The sequence below is a fragment of the Zootermopsis nevadensis genome, unplaced genomic scaffold (assembly GCF_977971745.1).
Source record: "Zootermopsis nevadensis isolate Lab colony 2312 unplaced genomic scaffold, Znev_1.0 Znev_ptg000007l, whole genome shotgun sequence".
In the NCBI taxonomy this organism is placed as follows: domain Eukaryota; kingdom Metazoa; phylum Arthropoda; class Insecta; order Blattodea; family Termopsidae; genus Zootermopsis; species Zootermopsis nevadensis.
Genome location: NW_028259139.1, coordinates 6,717,118 through 6,741,394, shown reverse-complemented (window position 1 = coordinate 6,741,394; position 24,277 = coordinate 6,717,118). Strand labels below are relative to the sequence as shown.

Here is a 24,277-nt window from a genome sequence, read left to right as displayed (position 1 = left end):
ATGTGAATATTGCTACAACATATATACATTATCTTATAAACATAAACTTATACTTATCATATTAGTCTTTACTGTTTTTGATGACTAAATTACAATATGGGCACTAACATTATTAGTTAAAGCAATTTATTAATTATTAAGTTGCAACCTTCGTCTTGTATTTACATCAGTTGATATACACAAAATATTAGAATATTCATATATATATATATATATATATATAAAAAAAAAACACTGAGAACATACTTGAAGCAAATGAAATATTCACATGCCAAACATAACCCAGGAATGAAAATTTACATAAAGATACAGTTTCAACTTAATAACTAATAAGCTGCTATATAATCAGTAAGTATATTACCATTGTAATTTTATTTTCAGAAAAATTCAGACAAATACCATAAAATAAACTAGTGAGCAATATCTGAGTATATAAAGAAGGCTATGATTTAAGATAACACAATTTTATATATGTTTAATTCACACAATGGATCATGTATCCATATTAATTTAAAAGTATTAAAAACTGATTTAATGGACTGATATAGGGGAAGAGGTGTCTGTTAAATTGCAGTCATTTTTAAGATGCTAGTAATTCATCTTTAGACCATAATTTCCATTAGGAACATCATTAAACAGATTACTAATATGAACTGCATACTTACAATGGCACAAGTTTCATCAAAACACTACAGTATAAAGATATATAAACAAAATCCAGTGCTCATCAGCAGATATTTTTGGTTTTAACAGACTTTGTCCATTAAAATGAAATGTCATTCCACCAACTACACAAATAACAGACAGCTATTTTCTTGAGCTACTTTCGAAATAAAAATGTTCAAAAGGCCCTGGAGGTGTATGTACATATTGTGGTTGATCTGCAAAGCGAATAATCCATTTGCAAATAAGTGAGGGTCTACTGTATTATGTGTACGTTTAATAGCTTGGATTTTGGGGTACTCCAAAGTGATACACAGATGATATCAAAACATGTCAATTAAAAATATTAACAATTTTAATTGCTTGGTTGTATTTGCTAATAAAACAGTTGTATATTGATGGTAACAATGTAACATTATGATTGAATATAAACATTAGTTTATTTAATATTATAATGTTGAATATCTGTTATGCTGTTTATTACTAGCTAGTGTCTTTTACTCTTATTCAAATATATACATCCATTTTTCAAGATGAAGATTATTTCTCCTTAGTTCTGAGAATGTACTGGAAGAAAAAATTATACCATATCATGTTATAGCCTTAAAATAATTAATATAAAATGTATTTTATTTTAAATTTCATACTTCATGTTTAAACTTCAACTGACTAGACATTATAACTCCACTTGTCTGTGTTATACATTATATCCATTGTCTGTCACATAATTTATATACTTTATTGAAAATAAATATATTATACTTTTGCCATCTACATAGCTTAATAAATTTAAAAATTGCTTTGCCTTCTTTTACCAAACTCAGAGTCTATCACGATTTGACTGATGAATCATTTATGATAAATAAGAAGTCTCTGTCTTGTTCAGATGTAAGTATCCACTTGTCTGCTAAAAATAAACAGAAGATTCATATTTTGAGAAGGGGTCAAGGATAGGAATATAAAATGTCAAAATCTTGACAAACTCTCAGAGAACAGAGTAAGAAACACTATAAGAATTATGTATAAAGTAGTTTACATTATAAATCTGATTTACAGATTGTAATAGTACACTAAATGACAGTATGAAGTAGGGAAGAGCTTGAAAGTACGACTGGAAACCCTTTGGCATTCACTAAAGAAATAAAATCATCACAAGCCACACACAACTTAAGTCTCACCAGTGATGAAAAGAAAATCATTATTCACTATTATGATGAATTCTCATCTTAAACACTCCACTGAATTCAGTGTAAGTACCTTCTGCGAACAGAAATATAAAACTGTTCAGTGCTTTCAGACATGATTTCTAAGCTTTCCTTCTTTTGTTATAGTATCTCTGCATTTTAACAAATATTATAGCTGTACAGAAAGTTCTAATATTAGCACAGAATACTTACTATATTCTTACAGTATTTCTCAAATGTCAATTAAATCTCATGATTTTCTTTCAGTTTCAGCTAAGAACAAAATATATAGTTCACAAACCAACACCTTTATACAATAATATCTGCTGAAAACATTTCTAGAAAGCACATTTCACAGGATATCTTACAGCATATCAGTTACTAGTATCTGTACACAAGATTATATCCACAATCTACACGACTATGTACAGTGGAAATAATTCACGAAGCACAACACACAGTTGCATTCACACAATTTGTAGCACTACTATGAATTTGTGGGAGGTGGTCTCCTATCATAATCTCTGCGATAGTCCCTCTCTTTGTTCCCCCGCCAATCTTGAAATCCACTTCCTGGCCCACCAGAACCAGCAGCACCCATCGGTGGCCCTGGAAACCTCTCTCGTGGAAAATGAGGTTGCATTTCCGCTGAAGGGTAAACAGGAGCTGACCCAAATGGTGGTCCATAATGACCGTAATTTGTTGGACCCTGATGAAATCTGGAAGCAAAATAAGTGCTGTAAATGTGAGAACACTGATAATTTTCTGAATGGAACAAAGGATAGTAAAATGTTGTTAAATTTTTTTAGCGAACTGTAGATGTTATTTCACACTTACTTCGCTTTATATATACAGTTAACTTTATACAACAATAGTCAGAAACATTACTCAACAAGCTCACACCTTCTTTTGTCCAACATGCGATGATTTCTGTCTCTGTCTCGATGATAACCAGAACCTGGCTGGCGTTGATAATTATCAAACCTATCTCTCTTGTGGTCAACATTAAATCTGAAAGCAAATTAAAATTATCAATCATGATGTGCTGTAATACTGGAAGACCATACTTCTTCGTATATCCCTGTATTGGTGAATCTCGTACTAATTACATTCATGTTATGCTATTTATGTTACTGGATGCAATATCAAGGAAATATGTCTTCATGTTTCATTAAACAAACTTGTTATTCTTCAATTCAGAAATTGCTATCATCTCACCTACTTTAAAAACACAAAGATCAGGATACAAAACAATTATTTTTCCCACTGTTTTGCATGGCCATGAGCCACAGTTTCTTTTTGTTTAAAGAATACAGATAGTATCTGTAAATAAAACTCAATGGAAAATATCTGAAGGCCTCAAAAAGCAAAGTGATAAGTGAGCACCATGTCCTCAAATACCCTAGTTCCCACCCATTCCTTTGCTGGATGTTTCTGACTGCTTATTCAATATACTCACAGCCACCTTACACATCTGAAAACAATCCAAAAACTGAAGATGTGCCATGCTATGGTGTTATGGAACAGCTTTAACATGGGAATCACTAATGAGTTAGCTTCCAAGATACAATGGAAATCATACCATTAATTCTTACAGAACTACAGCCACGGAAGTTGCCTGTAAGATTTGCACACACTGTCAAATGGAGTGTGCATTCATTCTGTCTAAAAATATTTCCTTTATTATTTGAGGCTTCACATTAAGTGAATGTCCAAACTGTGCAATATGGACTCAAATTAAAACCACTAACACCGTCAGCAATGAATTTTAAAAAAAATACATTCAGAGTACATATTTTCCAAGTTCAAAAGGAGGCAATAACTAATATGTTACCTTTCTCTAACTTGACCACTAGACCATCGGTCACCAACTCCATCATTCTGGTTTGGTCCACTGTGTCTTCCATGTGGGCTAGTCGTGGTTCTTCCATCTCCTCCAGCAATAAACTCATGCCTTGCAACATATGAAGTAGTAGTAGTTTGCCCGACACTACGTAAAGGAGTTGAAGGTCCATTACCATCTCTCATTCGCTGATGTGTTGGTGTTAGAGGCAAGTTACCTCCACTATCTTTGTGAATACGTCCACTATCCTTAATGCGTTCTCGCGATGAGTGATCAATTCTAGGATCATTACTTGATTTTTTACTTCGCTCCTTGTCATGCCCACGTTCCTCCTTATCACGATTTCGACTTCAAGGGAGGGAATATAAACTTTAATTAGTTTAGTCTGAAGCAACACATCACATCTCAAAAGATAAACATACTACGATTTTCACATAAATACTTATTACAGCTGTAAATACTCACACATTCTTAACTAACCTTGAATCCATTTGTACATATGGCCTTTTAATAGGTGTCGCATATGCATCCTTTTCAGATTCCTTTTCTTCATCAATACGCCGCTTATTTAGTGTTCGATTATGGTTACCCTCTTTTGACTCACTTGTTTTAATTTCATCATCTCCCTTATCTACTTTTACCATCTTCTCTGGTCCTTTCTTATCCTGATCCTTTTTTACAGCATGTTTGTATAACTTGAATAACTTTTTTGCATCAAACTCAGTGAATTTAGATACAAAATACCACAGGTTACTGAAAATGGAAATAATTTAATGTAAGTAAAATAATTACAGATTTTCTATAACTAACTAACTAACTAACTAGATGGCTTACAACACCTGAAGGTCCACCACCAAATTAACCAAAGCCCTCCACCGGTCCCTGTCCTGGGCCAACAAAATTCAGTCTCCTTTAACTCCCATAGATCCTGCCTGAGATCATCCCATCTATGTCTAGGTCTCGCCAGCAGTCTCTTCCCTTCAGGCTACCCGACCAATACCCGGTGCACACCTCTTGCCCCATCCATGCACACCACATGCCCCACCAATCTAATTCTTCTCTTCTCACCCCAACAATACTTGGGGAGGAGTACAGATATTCTATATAAATAAAAAATGAAACCACCATGTCTTGATTGAACTACTACATATCATTTAGTATATGTACCAGCAAATGCAATAATTGCAGCATTGTTGGTAGATGGTGAAAACTGGATGAAAATGAAACTGCAATGGAAATCTTAAAAAGTATATGTTCCCTGTGTGCCAAAACAGTTACAAGACTACAAGTTCCAGTTCACTGCAGTTCCTTATATCAATGTCTCCATAAATAAATATAACAGATCATTCAGCCAGAACAGACATATTTCACATACAAGAATTTGTTTAAATTTGAACTTCAACTGAAAAAAATATAGTTCACAAAGACTAAAAACTGAATGGTTAGCACTTCCCTAGTTAAGAAAAAAAAATCAGAAATGCGATCGACTGAAATGTGTGAGAACTTCACGCTTAACAAACAGGCACAAAAAATGTATTTGTAAACATTCACTAAATAAAGTATTACCTCCTCCATTCTTTTATTTTGTCAGGATCCTTGTATTCAGACAGACATCTATTAATCTGATCACCAATCTGCAATAAACACTGCCTAGTATGATTTACTTGTTCTTGCTCTGTGAGACTTTGATCAGGGTTGTCTAAAGCCTTCAGAGCTTTCTTAACAGGACGCATCTTCTCCTTGCACTGTAAAGGGAATGCAATGAGTTAACTGTAATTATAATAAGCATAATGTCCTCTTCAAATGTGTTCTTTTCTAAAGAGGTATGCCACTATGGAAACCTGAATATACAAGCTTTTGTTCTGTAACTGTATTATAGAATATTCAGAAATATGACTGTCAGTAATGTAGATTCATGCAAGAATACATGTTCTTGCTCAGTAATATAATAAAGTTAACAATAACAGATAAGAATCAACAAGTTTCCTTCTTAGTCACCTGAAAATTTCATGAAGTTGCACAGAATGAACCTTTTGCATCCACAGCAGATACAAAACTTCCAAGACCAAGTCCCACAAAAATAAAGATGTAAATAGAGGCATATTACATGAAAACATTTTTAAATATGGTGTTCAGTTGTTTAAATATCAATGAATACCGCACAGATAAGTGGGATGTAATTCTAGGTGAACCAAACCCTTCCCTTTTCTTTGACAGAAATATCACTAATTCAATGACTGTCAAACCAATCTATATGAAACCTTTAAAGTAACACAAAATACAATTATATATGAAAAATGTTCTACAGTAAGAAAGTGGCATCTACAATTATGCCTGTAATATCGGACATGGCAATGTGAGGAAGGCGGGAAGCAGAATTGTAACGGCATCATGTCACTTCAGTATCTAAGTGATCTACTTAAAAACCCAAAACAAACTCCAAGAGACACTGCAGTATATTTTTGTACCTCATTAAAAATAGAAGGTTCCAAATCTCCAATGATTTCAAGTGCTCGAGGTTCACTGTTGGCTGTGAAATGCATTGGTCCAGTTGGTTTCTTCTTCTTCCTAGATTCCTTTTTCTCTTTCTTCAACTTCTTCTTCTCTTTGCGAAATTCCTCTTTGTTTGAAATGTCATCCTTATCCTTGTCTTCAGGAGTATCACTCTTTGGCTCCTCTGCATCTCCTTCAGTCTTGACCTTGACTTTTTCAAGTTTGGGTTTGGGCGGTCGTTTTGGAGGAGCTAGAGTGCTGCAAGATGCTGCAGTATTGTTGGTATTCTCATCTCCTGATGTAAGGTCATCTTCAATGATTTCTTTCGTCAGAATTGCCTTAGCCTCGCGTGTTTTACGCTGACGCTTTGGTTTTGCCTGATGACAAGACAAAACATACATTATTACCACGATGTCTTACTTCATGGCTCTACAGTCCTCAAAGGATTTGGCTGCACATATGGGAAGCTATTTAAACATTTGGTAGGGATCCTGTTGCAAAGCCTCTACCACAACAGGGCAACACAAAACAGAAAGGTGTGAACAATCAACCATGCTTTCAGTGGGACTTATAAAACCCATGACCCCAGTGTCCCAGTCATAAAGGCCCATGCTCCAGAATGTCCCCCCACTGTGACCATTACCATATCACACATAATAATTAAATAAAATGTAACTTCAAATCCACAGAGCACAATCCTTCTTGAGAAGTTAAAAGTATAATTAACCAGTCAAGAAATTCCTGCCTTTTATGGAACCTGTAGCTTTATTACTGGTATTATATACTGGAGTTATATCAAGGAGTGAACACGAGAAGCGTAAGTCATATCAGACAGTGTGTTATGTCTACTACATGGACCAGTGTGAATTAAAGATAATGAAACCGTTACACAAATGGTTTAATCTTTATTTACTTACCACACCGCTCTTATTATCCAAATGTTTACGTAGCACTTTCAGTAGGTACTCAGCCCTTGTCTGAAGATGTTTTGCTTGAGGTTTTTTATCTTCATTTGCAAGAATTTTATCACTAATTCCAAGTGATGGATCCATCTTTATTGCTTCCCACGAGCCTATTCCATACTGATATATACCTTGTAATATTTTAGAATCATCCTCTATGTCCCAAGGCACATCAAAATTGGCTGGCTTCACCCTAATATGACACACATTTCATTAGTATACAGAGTGAACAATACAGCAACTGTAATCATAAAACAGATACTACGAATTTAAAATCCTGTTCACAATCTGATAATTGTTATAGCAGCAAGTGACCACTGTAAATTACAGCACTATAAACTATAAATAATTATTAGCAATAAACAGTTCAGAATATAAAAAAACTGGCAATAATGTACAGTGAAATGTCAAGTGACCAGTTTGTGCCATAGGTTTCAACGTACATAAAAGCTAATGTAACTGCAGTCAGCTCTGGGAACAAACATGAATCTCCTCTCTTCCAGACCACATCACCATCAGTCATCCAGCTTACAATCCTTATATAGCCACTGAACTAAAGAAGTTTCAGTGTGTAGTGAGAAGATAATATATTGGAGATCAAATGCTAAGTCTACAAGTAATCTATTTTATTTAAAAGTCTCCACTTATAAATCTTATGTGAAAAGGGATTACAGTAAGATCACAATCTTTCTTCTGTAATTCTGCAAAGTGTGCAAAAGGTTCAGCCTGAGGATAGGGAAGATCTAGTCATCCTAAAAGTAGCATGTACCTTGCATCAAGGACCCACTTCAGTCTCTCAGAAGGATCTTCTGGTAAGACCTCATCAAGTACTTCCAACTCTTTCTCAGATGCCAACAGACTCTTCGCATTTACGGACACCCCCGCTAGCTTGAAGGACGGCCCGCGCCCACGTCGTTTCTGAGCAGGGCCAGAGAGATTACTGTCTTCATTATGTGTAGACTCGTTCTCCTTTTGTGCTTGCTGTTCTGTCATGGAACTTGCGCATCGCTCTCGCAACAGTTCTCCCAGCCGGCGCAGTTCTGCTAGTGGTTTTTCCTGTAGCTCTGCATCACATGCTACAGCTTCCAAGCGCTTTAATGGCGCAGAAAATTTCTTGAAACTCTTCACAAACCGGCGGATCTACATCACATTATTAAATCATCAAATCATGATGCAGGAAGGAATTAAAACTAACCAAAACAACATAATTATTGACTATAAGGCCACTGCATAATAGACAGAGACTGCATGCTATTATATGTGATCAGAATAACTGTTGATTTAACACCCCAACAATGATTTATAGGTTGAGAAAGACAACCCTAATGAAGAGTGTTACTGTTGTTCTCAACTTACAAGTTCAAGCATTTGACATCCAATAGCATAACATTCATATAAAATGTCATTGAAATAAATAAAGAAGTTCTTCAGTTCAAACATACAGACTGATGGACAGACACAATCAGTTCTAATATACATTCATGTTATTTGCTAATGCAAAAAATTCATAACAACTTGTAGGTCTAACAGAGCCATTAATGAACATGCATTATTAATTTTTCATGTAAAATAAGATATAATATACAATAACTATCTTTTAACACAACTCACTTCCTGATCTGTAAATCCCTTAATATTCTCACGAGGAGTGACACGGGGTCGTCCCCGCTTCCTTGGTCTCTCTTCATCACTTCCTTCCTCGGTTGAATCAGATTCTTCAGTTTTCTTTCTTCGTTTCATTCCTCTACCACCTCCTTCACCTATATACCAGGTAAAAAACACAATACTCTCAATTGCTCACAGCAATGAAAATGGAGAAAAACAAAATAAACAACATGAATAATCTGCATTTCTGTCATAACTGACAGATACTGAATTTATTCTGCCAAAATGTAATAAAACCAAACACCAAACCTTCCTGCATCTGTGTTTTATTACACCGAGTATAAAATGTTACATGTTCATAAGAGTTCAACAGGTACTCCACCCTTTTTTTATGCTACAATACTTATCACATTTATCATTACTGATCTTAATTTCTTCTAAATAGTTAAAAAGCGATGTAAAAGGATTAATAATATAAGTACATATTTGCTAGTGCACTGGATATAATAATAGTTACTCTGCATTGTAATGATTAAACACTGAATTTCAGTTCTCTTTTATTACAGTAATGCATGAAGCCTACCGTCACTATCGGATTGGTTGATTTGCTGTAATGTTTTACGGCTGCGAGGTGGCAAGTACAAGTCATCCATTTCCTTTTGGCGTTCTTCCTCTTCAACCTTCTTGCGAAAGTTCTCAGGAATGATCTCATCCTACACACATGTAAAACATAATTTACAATAACCCATGAACGTAAAACATTATTCAAATTAGTCTCCATACACTGGAACTTACCCAGTCTTTACTCTCATCATCGGGTTCCTGCTCCGTGCTAGGAACTTCCTTGTCCTCTTCAAAAGCCGCAAAACTCGCCACTTTAAATGCTGAAAGAAGCTCGTCACCAACTGTAGCGGGAGCATCATCGCGAGTTTCTGCTCGCCGTAAAATCTCATCAATGTCACACTGCAATAATGAACACTGGTGTTTATTACACTACGGAACCCCCATTTAACTCGTCAATTGAAGAAGAGCAAGTCCTAAAGTAGTGATGAATGCTAATTCACATTGGGCACTAAAATTTTTTTTAGATATATTTTTACAATTTATTATCTCAATACATGATTGACAACCAAGAAACATTCTGTTCTTACAGATACAATTCTGTAAATTATGCAAGGATTTTTAATACACATTTTTAACAAGTATGAGAAAATTACTTCAGAAAACAGCAACAAATTATGAACCTGTGGCAATCAAACAACATTGGACCACATATCAATTAAAATTATCTGGATCCACTCACACTGACATGTCCTGTTATGTACGCATTTTCTACAATGAGTGTAAATAAAAGCAAGACATACTTCCATTACACTTACTGGAAATTTGGACAGTGCATCAGACTTCCGATTAGTACAATTTCTTGGCATCTCATTGAGGATGGCAAAAGATAATTCTCTGTATTAGTTGGTACCCATCGACAGCTAAAAGGTAGTCTTTGGCTAGAGTGAAAATCCTCTGCTCATGTTGGGGACTGAACCCTGGTCATCAAGTCCATAGCCAGTCACTATACCGATCGAGCCACCTCAACCCCTCGAATGTATGTGCATACTTATCTAATAGGTAATAACTGCAATGGAGTGAAATGATTCATTCATGTTCCAATTTTCACTAACCGTTGGGTCTTCATCTCCATCTTCTTCATCTTTGAACAACTCTTCTGCTCCAAACTTAAGGATAGCAGTCAAGTCTTCCTTATTGAATGGAGTTGTACTACTAGCACTCTTTTTGTCCAACACAGTTCTGCCTGTTGTATCCATACGTTGAATCACCAAGTGATCTAATACCATCTTTTGTTTTGCACGTTCCACAATCTCTTCTTCAACCGAACTGCGCGTCACAAGACGATAAATGTTCACCTACAAATGAAATAAACGTTAATTTATCCTTAGATAAGCAACAAACCTCTGTTCTCTTTAATTAATTCTTTATTTCTGTATTTTTCTGTTCAAAATTTTTCACATTAAAAATATAACGTCTCAAGCAAACCATTGACGTCTGAGCTTCATATTAATCAACCTTTAAGCAAGAAATTAATAGAACATCTTATTATTTTTTTTCCCTTCTGCTTTATTATTACATGCAATGCTCACTCAACTAGGTGCACTATTCATTTTGTTGAACTTAATTATGTTTTACAAGTGATAGAATTTGAACTCACCTGATTCTTTTGTCCAATTCTATGTGCCCTAGCCTGAGCTTGCAAATCATTCTGTGGGTTCCAGTCAGAATCAAAGATGATAACAGTGTCAGCAGTAGCCAAGTTGATACCCAAACCTCCAGCTCTTGTTGACAACAAGAAACAGAAGTCCTGAGAACCATCGGCATTAAAATGGTCCAATGCCTGCTTTCGGAGTTCACCTTTAATACTACCGTCTAACCGTTGGAAGGGAAAGTGACGATGCTGTAAATATTCACCCAGTATGTCCAACATTCTAACCATCTGAGAGAAGATTAGCACTCGGTGGCCTGTCTCACGCAATCGAACCAACAATTTATCAAGCAACACGAGTTTCCCCGATCCTCTGATCACCTGCTGAATATGTTCTTCAGGAGATGGCCTCTGATCAAAATCCACGGGTTTTGTCAGAAAAGCATGATTGCAGCACTTCTTCAATTCAATCACAATATTCAGGAAAGTTGTTGAAGAACCTTTCACACCTTTCCTCAATGCATTGTAATTTTTTGTAAGGATCCACTTGTAATACTGCTTCTGAAGTGCTGTCATTTCTACACGTAGTATCTGTTCGACCTGGTAACAAAACAATTATTATATTTGTACTAGCTACAAAGAGCTAAGGGAACACACAAATTCTAAGATACATATTCTATTGAAATGTTGTTTTACATATACTCTAAAGCTCCAGTATAATTCTGATTTTCATCACAACTACTTGAAAACATAAGATTATATAAAATTTAAATTCTGTCACATGGGAGTAACAATAAGAAGCCTGAAATGGTGTGAACTATAGCTGTTAGGATGGCAAATGAATATGTAGTAGAAAAATGTGGAATGATAGGTTTGAAAAAAATATTTCTGTTGAGAAACTTGAAAGCAAAAGACCACTAGAAAGGATCAGGCATAAATGGGAGGAAAATATTAAAATTAATCTTGGAGAAATAAGCGGGAGGCCATTGACTGTATTTATCTGGCTCACAGCAGGATCTTTTAAATAAATGAATAAAAACTCAGGTGTCATAAAAAGTGCAACTTCGCTCTATGGAGTTAGTAGAACAACGCAATGTAATTTATAACTACTTCGAAAGAGTTAATAGTACAGGCCTATTAACATTCTGAAAGTACAGATAAGTTAAGGCTTCAAACATCAACATTCAGGTTTTCATATACTATCTTGAAGATAATTTAGGAAGAGGTTTACCTTCGCAGGCAGTGACTTCTCAACATCCTTCTTAACTCTACGTATGATGAATGGCTCAAGCTGTTTGTGCAACTTAGAATACCCTCTCTGTGCTGCATTTTCATGCTCTTTTTCAAATTCTTCCCATGAAGAAAATCTGAACAAATAAGAATGGCATGATATAACCCTCACATTATCTTTAACAAAATTAATACCAAAAGTGAAGGATTATCATCACATAATTCTGAAAATATATTAGATTACCAAACTGTGCAAAGCAAAATTTGTAACATAAATATATTAATTCAAACTGTTGATAGTAAATAATGAGGTAAGCATTTGAATATCTGTATCAAATAAATTAATTTTACAGCATGATCAGGTTCACTAATAACATTTGAAAATGAGTAAGGCGACATATGACAGGAACTAAAAAATAAACATACTTGTCAGGCATGATGAAGTGTAGCAGACTCCATAATTCCTTCAGACTGTTTTGCAAAGGTGTGCCAGTGATGAGCAAACGATGATTTGTGTCAAACTCCATCAATGCCTTGTATAAGAGGGAGTCGTCATTCTTTAGGCGATGAGCCTCATCCACTAACAGAGCGGCCCAGCTCAGACTACCCAGGAGAGCTTTGTCTTTTAATACAATTTCATAGGTAGTGAGAATTGCATTAAATTTGAGTCTTTTGGATCCACTGTAGCACCATTCAAATTGTCGAATCTACACAAATAAAAGGTGATTAAAAATCCAATCCAGACTTATAGGTTTACAAGAAACTGAGTATGTAACAGGGTGGAAAAGAAGGCAAACACTGCTATCAGCACAAGTGACATTGACTATATCTTGAAAAAATAATACTCAGCTCAGCTACTACTTAGACCAGTGGTCCCCAACACCAAATAATACACAAAACAACACAACATTTAATGATACAAGAAACCACGTGATCAAAAATACGTAGGTTTATAAGTACAATTATTATTACTCAAGCGGGAAGTTAGTGTGATGTTTGGCACTGCATTTCATCGGCCAGTTTTTCAAATTTGGGAGTGTAGGATGATGTTGCTGCTCGCAAGCAATTGTCAAGATGGGCGTCAGTAAGTCTAGATCTGCGCTTTGACTTTATAATGTTCGTGGTTGAACGGCCTTCATTATTCAGTCTCTTACCGTAACAAAGCGGGCACCCAAAAAAAGCCTTGGCAGGTGCCTGTGGGCACCGCGTTGGGGACCACTGACTTAGAGAATTTAAGTTTCTAGTTTTCTGACATCAAGTACAAATGATATGAAGCTGAGTCAAGGCACAGTCACCATAGGGGAGTATATAATATGAAACTGTATTCAGTTCATTATTAACCATTCCAAGCACTGGATGTCAATTATAAGGCAAAGGTGGTTGTCGCAATATTTGGTTATCACAACACATTAACATACAAAATAAAATAGATTTTGAAAGCAATGCTACAACATGTGAAAACGTACGATGTTCCGAGAGTTAATATCTCCAAGATATGTGACTATGTTCATTTCTGGTGCCCACTGAGAGAACTCTCGCTGCCAAGAAGTCATTGTAGACAGGGGCACCACAATAAGGAATGGACCATACAGCTGATGGTTATGGAATAAGTAATAAAGCAAACATATTGTCTGAAACAAAACACAATTAGGATTAGTAAGACAAAAAGAACAACCACGCTACCAACCATACATATACAAAAACCACGTTATTCTAAAGGTCTGAAAAATTGTGACAGCAAAAATCCGATTTTAAAATAACATACAAATCACATGTGCTACTTAAATGAGTAGTTGAGGCACTGGAAATCTGCGCTTTATGAAAAACAGATACACAGTGTATTTTTGTTAAAAATGCAATACAGATATTTTTACACATATTTATACCAAAAAATATCTAATTAGTATCACAGAACCAGAATATCTGTAAACTATCTACTATACCTGTATAGTCTTTCCCAGACCCATTTCATCAGCAAGAATTACAGAGTTTTCTTTACACCAAGAATGTATAAGCCAGTTAAGTCCATCCAGCTGGTAATCTCGTAGTACTAAAACCTGCAAGGACAGGAACGACAGACAGTGATTTGTGATATTACATACACATTCCGTGACAACATAAATATAACACAACTCACCTGATCACCACCCATGTACTCAGGCTGACTTTTCACCTGAACAAACTTTGGCCTATGCCTCAAAACACGGCAGTGTTTTGAGGGCGTTCGCTTAGATTCTTCCCGATCCCGAAATTCTTTAATTTTTTTTGGCCATTTCTTTTCAATAATGGAACCATCTTCCCACGTGGCTTCAGCGTATGGCAAACTCTCCCACTTGATGTAATAGTCAGGATGAGCACTATCTGGTTTAACAAATTCAGCTTAAAAAAAGACAGAAAATAAAATAAAATTGCTGGATATGTTAGAAATAGCATATATGTATAAAAGTACACATTATAACACAAATAAGTCATATGAATAGCAAATAAATGAGATACTGCATTACACATAATGATGTAACAAATTTTAAAAATTTAAAATAAACTATATTGTTGATGTAAATCTTTATTGTACTAGATTTAAGAAGTGTCCTCGTAGGCATTCTAAGCCCAAATTACACACCTGACACTTAAATTGACATGTCTCCACAATTAACTTCAGTGAATCTTAAGAATATTGATACAAAAATTGAAGTTTTCCAAACAATAAATTTAAGAAACAATACCTATAATCCTTTCAACATGGTTGTAACTCTTGAGCAATTCATTCTGCAACTCCAGCTGACACTCAAAGTAATCAATATCTTCTGGTGATGCATGATGCTTCCATGCCGAAAGCTCCTCCTCACGCTTCACAAAGTTTTCGAGCTTCTTGAGACCCTTCACTTTTTGATCTTTGAGTGACTTTTCAGATTCCCAAGTGTTATGTATGTGTGACCATCCTTTCCACTTTATGAGGTACTGCGTTTCTGTATTTTCAAGATCTTCTGGATCACAATCTTTGTTAGGGTCACCATTTTCCTCTACAGCATAAATAGTTGTAATATTTCCAGTCACTAAACGAAGCATAAAATATCCATATTTAATAAAACTTGATCTGATTACAGACTCTACTTCAACCATAAGTGTTTATGCTACACTGTGACTTAAGAGTTTCTACAGAGCAGCACAGGTTGAAAGAATGTGCTATTTTTTCTGTCAGACACCTCTCTCCAAAAACGTGACCTTGAAAAGGGTCTCATTTTTCTGAAGTCTGACTCGTATTAATCCACCCAAACTCCAAATCCACCAACATGAAAATAATTTTCCTTTGGCTTCATAAGAAGACACTATAAATATAAGATATGAGTCACTTCACCATGAAGATGATAATTACAATGTCTCCAAAACAATGACAAACTTCATAAAGTAAAAATGTATAATCACCAAAATATTACTAAATAACTAGTAGTAACATTACCACTAGCAATTTAAACACTGCAAGAGTACACTCTTATAAATTGTATTATTGCATAACAAATGGTGGAAGACTAAATATTTTGAAATGCAATTTATGGTTCTCATTTTAAGTAGACCACATGCAAGAATATACACTTAAATACAGTTTCATCACCTCCTTTCTTCCCACGTCGATAGGAAAGTAATTTTTCAATGGTTTCTGCATTATCTGGTTCAGCTGGAGTGTCTGCTTCATTCCATTCCACTTCTACAAGATCATCTGAGCCTGTTTTGTCCTCATCACTATCTTCTTTGTAGCTTACCGTGGCTGCTGCACGACGATTTGCATGCCTACACATATTAATTTTCACTCCAGCAAAAATTACAAGAGCAGATCCAAATTACACAACTCAAAATAATTATTGAAACAAAATGAGATTCATCAACACCAATAATTCTTTAACCTTTATCATATTGGTCTATGGATTTAAACCCCCTTACTAAGAGGTTGCTGCCAGACTTAAACTCTATGGTTAATGGTTTCGTCGTACACAAGTGGGACACAGAGCCAACTGGACTGTGAGTAAGATGAGAAGTACAACTGATAAAGGTTAACAATCCTTCAAATCCTACATGAACTATGCCACAATATATGAAATGACTGAGCAAAATTCAAATTACACTTTCTTGAAGTAGAAGACATAATAATCTGCATTATATAAAAGCCAGTATATTGGATGGTATTTGCTTTCCCCCACAAAAGAAATATCTAAATACATGCAAACTATGGAATCAACAATAAAAAAACTAAGCTAATATATTAGTAAACACTTCTTAATAAAACAGAGAAGGGAAAGTAATATGAAAAGAGCCAAGATATAATGGCAATAAAAGGAAAAAAAGTTAAAAGGGGGTAAAAGATGAAGGTACATAAGAATCACTCCATACTGACTATCAACAGAACTTTATTAATAGTTCTACTATAAGAACAGTGTCACTGATGGTATTCTCACGCATACCTGCGGCTTTCATTGTCATCATCACTGTTGAAGCTAGAGTCATCTGATGATTCGCTGTATTTCCGACGTGATACTTTCTTACTTTCAACTTTATGCCTTGGCTTAGATGATGTACCCTTCCTCGCAGGTGGTTTACTTGGAGGTGGTCTCTCAATTTCTTCTTCAGAGTCTGAATTTGATGAATCTGAATTCCAAGTGCCTGACCTGCATGCAAAACTAACACATCTAAACCTCTGAGAAAACTTTCGATAAGATGGATATTTCAAGAGATGTAACAGTGATTATTTAATACTCAATGTCACCGAGTTAAATGTGATTTTGTAACAAGATGGCAAATTTAGGTCCCTGAAACTGATCTCTTTCCACAATAGCCACTTTATATCCATGTCATCAAGAAAACACCACCCCCTCCCCCAAGACAGAGCAAACTTATTTAAGCTTATGTCCCAAGAAAAACATATAGCACCTAAAGTCTTTAAAAAACGTGGTATGCAAGAGCGACATAAACTATTCTTTCTATTCCACTGTCTAAAATAAATGTTACCACCAACGATAATTGGAGCCAGAGTAGCTCAAATAGTATAGCAACTATGATATGGGCTGGATGTTCCAAGGTTTCATTCATGTAGAGGCAGCATTTTTTTCTTTGCCACATCATCCAGGCTAGTTCCGGGGCTAACCCAGCTTCCTGTTCAATGGATATAGGGCTCCCTTCCTTGGGGAGTAAAGCAGCTGGGGTATAAAGGTACCATTCAATTCCATCTAATGCCAAGCTTTTCCTTCACAACCTATATGTTTATTTGGTATAAAATTTAGTAAGGCACCAGGAAAAGCTTTACCTTTACCAACAATAACTTGCATACAAACACCTTTTCTCGGAATACATTCTCCAAGTTCAAAAAAAGTTAATATTATCAACAAGATTGGAAACAATATTTTCCACAAAAATTACAAAACTAAAACAAGATATGACTAATATATGAGCCCAAACAGGCCATAGATGGTTATTCTTATATTTGTAATCCAGTTCCCAATTTTTAAGCTGCTGACAAAGTACCATAAAAATTACAGCTAAGGATTTGTGAACAATTCTAGGCACTATACCTGAATAATCAAATGATTTATACAAAATCCAGTACTGGGTATATTCTGACAGCCTTGTTAATACTTTTCTAATGACTTGCCTCTTTGAAGACTTCTTTGGAACAACTTTCTGTTTTCCTCTTTCACTAGAGTCACTCTCTGCTGCATTCAGCCTCTCAGGTTCCCTTCTTGGGCGACCTGATCGTCGAATCCCATATACATCTGGGTTGTCCTCCCAGCACTGGCAATTACCAATAACATATTATTTATGACTATTATAACATAAAAACAAAACCTATGAATAATTAAATATACATATTTTGAGAGTCAGTTAAACCTGACATTCACTGCAATGATTAATGTTGCACAGTGGCTATTTTCCCCCACTTAACACAAAAACTCAAAATATATATCACAATCTTCATTGAAACAGAAGCAGCAGCAGAATTTCTTATAGGCCTGCTCATACTTGATCAGATTTCTGATCAAAACAATAATTATTTAATACTCAATATACTATAATTTTAATGTTGGAAAATTATGATTCACATACAAAAACATCGCATTTCACAAAAGACAGTCATAACATAGTATGAGGGATGTATTATTCACTTAGGGTTAGTAAGAAATGCAGTCCAAAGCTATTAATTTAGTATTAGTTAAACGACCACTTAAAAATTATGCAACTTTTTAACACAAAGGCAATATTGAAATGTTAATAGTGAACCGATGACCTCATATTTATTCTTGTAATAATCTTTAAATCAGACTTAACAATTATATGCTGAACATATAAAAGCATGTGTTTGCATTTGGGAAGCAACATGAGCCCACAGACCACAAGTTTTCCATGCACAGTGATACCGAAGGTAGCACAGAGCATCACATATTATGTTATGTTGCCTCCTACCTCTGTTTTTTGATTGCTTGCTGAAGAGGCACTCTTCTTTACCTGCTTAAGATCAGAAGCAGACTGTCGAGGCTTGCCATGACTGCTTTTAGATGGAACTGGGTCGCTACTTTTCTCTGGAGAAGATTTATCTGAGTCTGATGCACTACCACTGCCAGATCCAGATTTGGATGACCCCGAAGAACTGGAATCAAACTCACTGAAGAATTTAGATGTCTCAAAATATGTTCATAATCTGGATCACAATTTCACCTCTGTTCATCTATTAGAAAAGAATCACCAGATGACCAAAACCAAGTAATTGTATCTTAAATCACTTTAGAGTAAATTTGCAATTAAAACAGTACCTTATGCGAACAAACACATTACAAGGGCATAAACTGACTTTCAAACAGTACAGGCTACAGCCACAATGCCCCTAGAATTTCTGCAGTATCTAAATCCAATCTCTTCCCATAAGATCCATCTTAAAATTATCTCTATATTTCTACCTTAATTTATGCTTTCCAAGAAATGCCCCAGCAATATTTGAATTCATATTTTGTTCCCATTAACACTATAACCTCCCAAATGTAAACTGTCCTAATAATACTAAGAGAACAATATAAATCCTATTATGTCAGTATTCTGTAATCTCCATTCATATAATCCCTCTCAGATCAAAGCATTAAATGATGCTTCAGGTAGCATTTTGGTTTCATAAACAATGTGACCACCTTCCATTAACCTTTATCATCTGTGTATCATGTCATAAGAATGGGTCAGCGAGCTGTGCATTGCAGTGACATACCACTTATCTTAAATTCATATGAGCTTTGGGAGATGATAACTGTCTTATTTTCCAATACACTGTATTAAATCCTTTCTCAAGTGAACAGGAATGCTTCTATAATATTTTGCCCTGGGGTTATCTCATCAATAGTGAACTGAACTAATCTTCTGCCAAACTGCATCATCATCTGTATTAAAGTTGAGAGTTATGTAAAAAAACTCCTACGTAGTGCCCTGAAATATAGAGTCATATTGTTCCAGCCCAATCACATTGAAGGGTGGCTATGCTGGTACTATTCAGATTAAATCTGCACAATCCCTAGACAATTCTACTTTTGCCATTATTCTTATCTTTACTTTCTCTGCAGCTGCATAAATTATGCTCACTTCTAAGTGAGAACATTCAACTTCAAGAAATTTATAGCTGGTTGTGATAACTTCTACATTATCTTTCAGCTGTCATTAGCATCACAGCCACAAGAATGTTGGCACTGAACAGCAATACTGAACTCATAAATATTATCAGGAATGCATTTCAAGAACTTGTAGAGACACAATGCTATTTTCTGCCTACCACACCCTGTGATTGTTTCATTCCAAATGACACAAATACCAGATATTTTTCATAAATGGTTAGGTTGTACGACCATTACTGCAAAATGCTACACCATACTTTAACCTTAAACTTATGAGAAACCCATACGCTGAGCTCTTGTCAGACATCTAAACTGCGTTAAATAAAAGGCAGGCAACAAAGATTTTTAAATACCATTAACACAAGATAAGAATGGCAGGGAGTTAGTTAACCTAACCTAACCAAACGCTTACAAGAACTTCCCCAAACAAAAATTTGTACACATTTCTGATATTTACTCTGTAAGATACTTGATGGGCAATAAAATTCATCAAAACAAAATTAAACAAACGGCATAAATTATGCGGCTCTCAATCTTTAACAGTGAAAATGATGACCTTCATTTTATCTTAATCACCATTCACAAGCTGGCAAACAGCTACTATAAAAGAAGTATGGTTTATTCACTTACCTATCAGAACCTGAGGCTGTACCTGAGCCTGATCTGGAGGCAGACTTTGACGACACACTGCTCTTTGACTCATTATCAGAACCTGAACCAGAATTCTTGTCTGATTCAGATCCTGATTCTTGGCCAGATTCTTCTCCAGACACAACCTACATGTAGAGAATAATATTAGGAGTTTTAATTATATGGAACAGCAGTCGGCTAAACACCCACTGCAAGTAAGAGGCAATGGAATCGGAAGGGAAGGGCTGCAGGTTAGGAAACTTCATGTCCATACTACAAACATTATTTCCTAGCAGCAATACCTTGTGAGACTAGATGGTAGACTGCAGACAATTTTCATGCCAGCCATCCTCTTGAATACACGAGACATTGGCATGAACATCTCAGCATTCTGACAATAACCATAATGCAATGCCACAATTTGAGTTTCTGTTGTTTATTAACTTAAATTAACAATCACAGGGGAATGTGTATAATTTGGGCCACCTCAATCCAGTTCATAATCTAAGAATGTATTTTACTTGAAGACGTTAGCTTTCTATCTGCTTCTCGGTCTTACAAGTGGCTGTCTTCTTCAAGGGTTCCTCTCCACCTGTATGGATTCCTTCTTTTCCATTCAAAAGTTATAAGTAATGACTTTTTGATTAAACACCAAAGTTAATAAAAATAATGAAATGACAAACCACAATTACAGCAATTTCTAAGAATTAAAAAATGGCAACAGTCCTATGTAAATGTGGAAAAAAATACGTTTTACAAAAATCAAATGTTTATTAACTTCATAATGATTTTCTGCCTGCATGTATCAAATTTTTTTTAGAAATGTATAGTGGGTCGTGTTACAGCAATTACATTTTCGAAAGGCGTTAAGTTCTGCTATGTTAGTAGAACTTTCAATCCTGAAGAAATGCGTTTAAAACCAACTTAGTGCAAGCACTCTCACCTACCAAGATTGTTCTACTGACTCCAACTGAAGGGGCGACCCTTTCACTAGGGAAATATCATTCTAATTAACATGAATCCGTCTACGGAACGAATCGTATATATCCCCAATCATGGTCTCGTTTGTGTTACTGTTGTCACGATGCATTACTGATAACAGTAGCACAGCCAATTGTTATAATACTGACAAAGCTCTGGGCTAAATGGAGGTTGTTAGGTCAATGCCTTTCAAGTTGGACCATTAATTGTCCGACAGGGACAAGACATTCAGAACCAGTAGTTCAGAAGAACAGTACCGATATCTAATCACTCAATTATTTGACGGCACTATCTGTAAAGGGATTTAAATTCCATACATGCTTTCACGAAACGTCAAAATTCTTATTTAACTACTGTGTAAGATGGCGTCTTACCAAGGTCAAATCTCCCACTCCCCTCCCATACGAAATCAACTAGCCTTGCGATTTCGTTCCATCCCGGTAACGTAAAGACATTTATGACGTGACAATCCATTTAAAGTTTTCCGACTAATTATCTTACCTTTACTAATTGGCACTGCTTAACTGCCATTATGAATGCTAATATTCGTTAACATAGCCAAACCTTCCAGAAATACACCAGCAGAATAACTGTATGAATCGCGTTGAGAATGTTTAACCTCAACATATTCAAGCTTAAACCACCAAGACTTTCTCTTTTCAAATATATTTTCCACACCAGCAGGATGTTGAATCTATTACTTAATTCTTGAAAATATCTTCATATTAAGAATGTAAAATTTTGATACAAAACTGTGTAACACTGAACTGAAAACGTGGTTGGTATTAAAAATATAGTACTTTAAAAGGCAATTTCCAAGCCGGCATCTTCTTTCAATCAAGAAGGTTATCACCCACATTTAATCATATTATGTAGGGTATAATGTTGAAGTACTTTGATAACTGATATCTTGCTGAACCTTCAACAATCCTTTAAATGGTGACCAACAGGATGACCTGAATCATCAAGGAACTTAGTATTTCACCACTCTTTCATTAGCTTACAAAGGATAGCAAGACGTAACCAATGATTATATCAACCAAGACTAATGCTATCCACTTACCACAAATCTACATTTATCAGAACATTTACTGGCACAGAAATATTACCAAAGTATCATTTTTATAGTACTGCCATGAAAGAAAAGCAACCAAATGCAATAGCTTCCATTTCTTCCATAAAGGCAAATTTCACCAGGATTCCAGTATTGAAGGGCTCTACTGTGGAAATATTTAAAATGACCAATACATCCTTCAACAAATATAGCTGAGCACCTACACATTCATACCCTTTTACCTTAAATGTTTGACATTTTGGGATACCTGTATATTTGTGGTCTTAACCCCATATATATTTTATAATGCATTGTACCGAACATATACTAACAGACTAAAAGCAAAAATAATTATGTAATGTCAGATTAATTCAACAACTGACGTGACCTGTATTTAGGCACAAATTATATAAAAAAATGACATCTACAAAGTACCTACCTACTAGTGACAAGATGCAATTCTCAAGAATTATGAAACTAGTTTCAGAACTTCGAGTTTACATAAACACCTTGGAATTGATTACAACTTTATCCAAGTTTCTCTAGGATGATCACTTGTGAGTTGGTCTCCACTTAGGGAAAATCATCTGTTCTCTAACCTTTCACCACACAAGTTGTACCTCAACACACCTAAATGCTGTCTTACCTGCTCCTGCATTGATTTAATTCAAAATTCTGGAGGGGTAAGAAAAGCAGAAGTGCACATCCAAAAGATAGGTTGTCACCATATACCAAGAGTTAATGGGTACCCACTCCCAATTTTGTTAGCATATCATAAAAGGTCTATAACACTGGAAAACTGTTGCTAAAAAGTCAAATTTTGATGGACCAAGGAATTTTGATAGTAAAACTGGATAGCCAGTCATGACTGAGCATGGTTTGGCTAATTAACAATATATAAAAATTTACTATGTCAGAAACCAGAACAACTTTTTGTGGGCTATTGAACATCTGTATTCCATGCCCCATTTCATTTAGTGTTTAGTCAATTTCAGTGTAAATTACCAGCATCTATGTTGTTGCATCTGCTATTAGAAGTTGTCTATAGTTTCCAAGTCCAACATCCAAATTATTTGAATATAAGCTGCACCTTCAGTTACTGCAAACAGTCAATTTCTTAATTTAAGTCCATCGTTTTGACTTGTATCAAGTTTGTATTTATGTTTAGATTCAGTACCAGAAGTTCGTCAGTGCTATATGGAAGTACATCTACAGTTCTACAAAAGATCCGAGAAATATACTAATAAACGATCACCAGTGTTGTTGATTCTCCACCCCTTTCACTGTTCACTACACATCAACCTTCATTGGATCCACCAACCCTCACTGCAAAGGCATACCTTTAATCCCATGACCAAAAGCTCTCACACTCCATACCAAGATTCACTGGCATCAAAATTTAGTAAATTAAGAACCCAACAGGCAATTACATGTCAAGTGATCATTATTCCTTATACAATATACTGACAGACTTCATGAACACATTTAGACTGCAATGTATAGCCCTTTATTCTTTTCAATGGGTTTGGTCGAGATATATTATTTTGAAAACTGGAAATACAGCAGGTTTTTTAAGTTGTCATACAACAATCCACATAAAAACACCGATGTTACATAATCACATTCTCATAACACATTTTCCCAAAATGTTAATGTATAAATATCAGTCAAGACAATGGCCACCAGATGATGTAGGAAGCAAAGACCTCTGAAATGATGGTAAACTTGTACCAGATTACATAATGCAGCAACCCTGAGTAGCTTCATACTTTCCATCATGAGAACC

The 24,277-nt window shown here is 35.4% G+C and overlaps 1 protein-coding gene across 3 annotated transcripts; it reads right to left on the bottom strand.

The window, feature by feature from the left end:
• Positions 1-1,679: 1,679 nt before the first annotated feature.
• Chd1 (chromodomain-helicase-DNA-binding protein 1) lies at positions 1,680-21,983 on the bottom strand. 3 transcript variants are annotated; one of them, XM_022069493.2, is made up of 25 exons: positions 21,939-21,983; positions 20,457-20,602; positions 18,640-18,823; positions 17,831-17,970; positions 16,647-16,850; positions 15,803-15,978; positions 14,916-15,245; positions 14,330-14,571; positions 14,136-14,249; positions 13,659-13,823; positions 12,619-12,899; positions 12,194-12,329; positions 10,972-11,562; positions 10,427-10,669; positions 9,546-9,713; positions 9,334-9,463; positions 8,757-8,905; positions 7,915-8,285; positions 7,101-7,338; positions 6,159-6,560; positions 5,257-5,435; positions 4,156-4,443; positions 3,682-4,038; positions 2,751-2,858; positions 1,680-2,566 (listed from the first exon to the last, which is right to left on the bottom strand). In XM_022069493.2, the coding sequence occupies exons 1-25, from the start codon at positions 21,966-21,968 to the stop codon at positions 2,335-2,337; spliced, it is 5,604 nt and encodes a 1,867-aa protein (XP_021925185.1). In that variant the 5' UTR covers positions 21,969-21,983; the 3' UTR covers positions 1,680-2,334. The 3 variants fall into 3 exon arrangements, with proteins under 3 accessions (XP_021925185.1, XP_087200266.1, XP_087200267.1); XM_087344140.1 differs by having other exon boundaries at positions 4,171-4,443; XM_087344141.1 differs by having other exon boundaries at positions 18,682-18,823.
• Positions 21,984-24,277: the final 2,294 nt, after the last annotated feature.

What these genes read in the sequence shown, in the direction of transcription:
- Chd1 (XM_022069493.2), bottom strand. Translation starts at nt 21,968, where the DNA reads ATGGCAGTTAAGCAGTGCCAATTAGTAAAG. An exon ending in GATGACAATGAAAGCCGCAG is followed by an intron (nt 15,979 to 16,646) that starts GTATGCGTGAGA and finishes TAATATGTGTAG; the next exon opens with GCATGCAAATCGTCGTGCAG. An exon ending in CAACCAATCCGATAGTGACG is followed by an intron (nt 8,906 to 9,333) that starts GTAGGCTTCATG and finishes CCTGGTATATAG; the next exon opens with GTGAAGGAGGTGGTAGAGGA.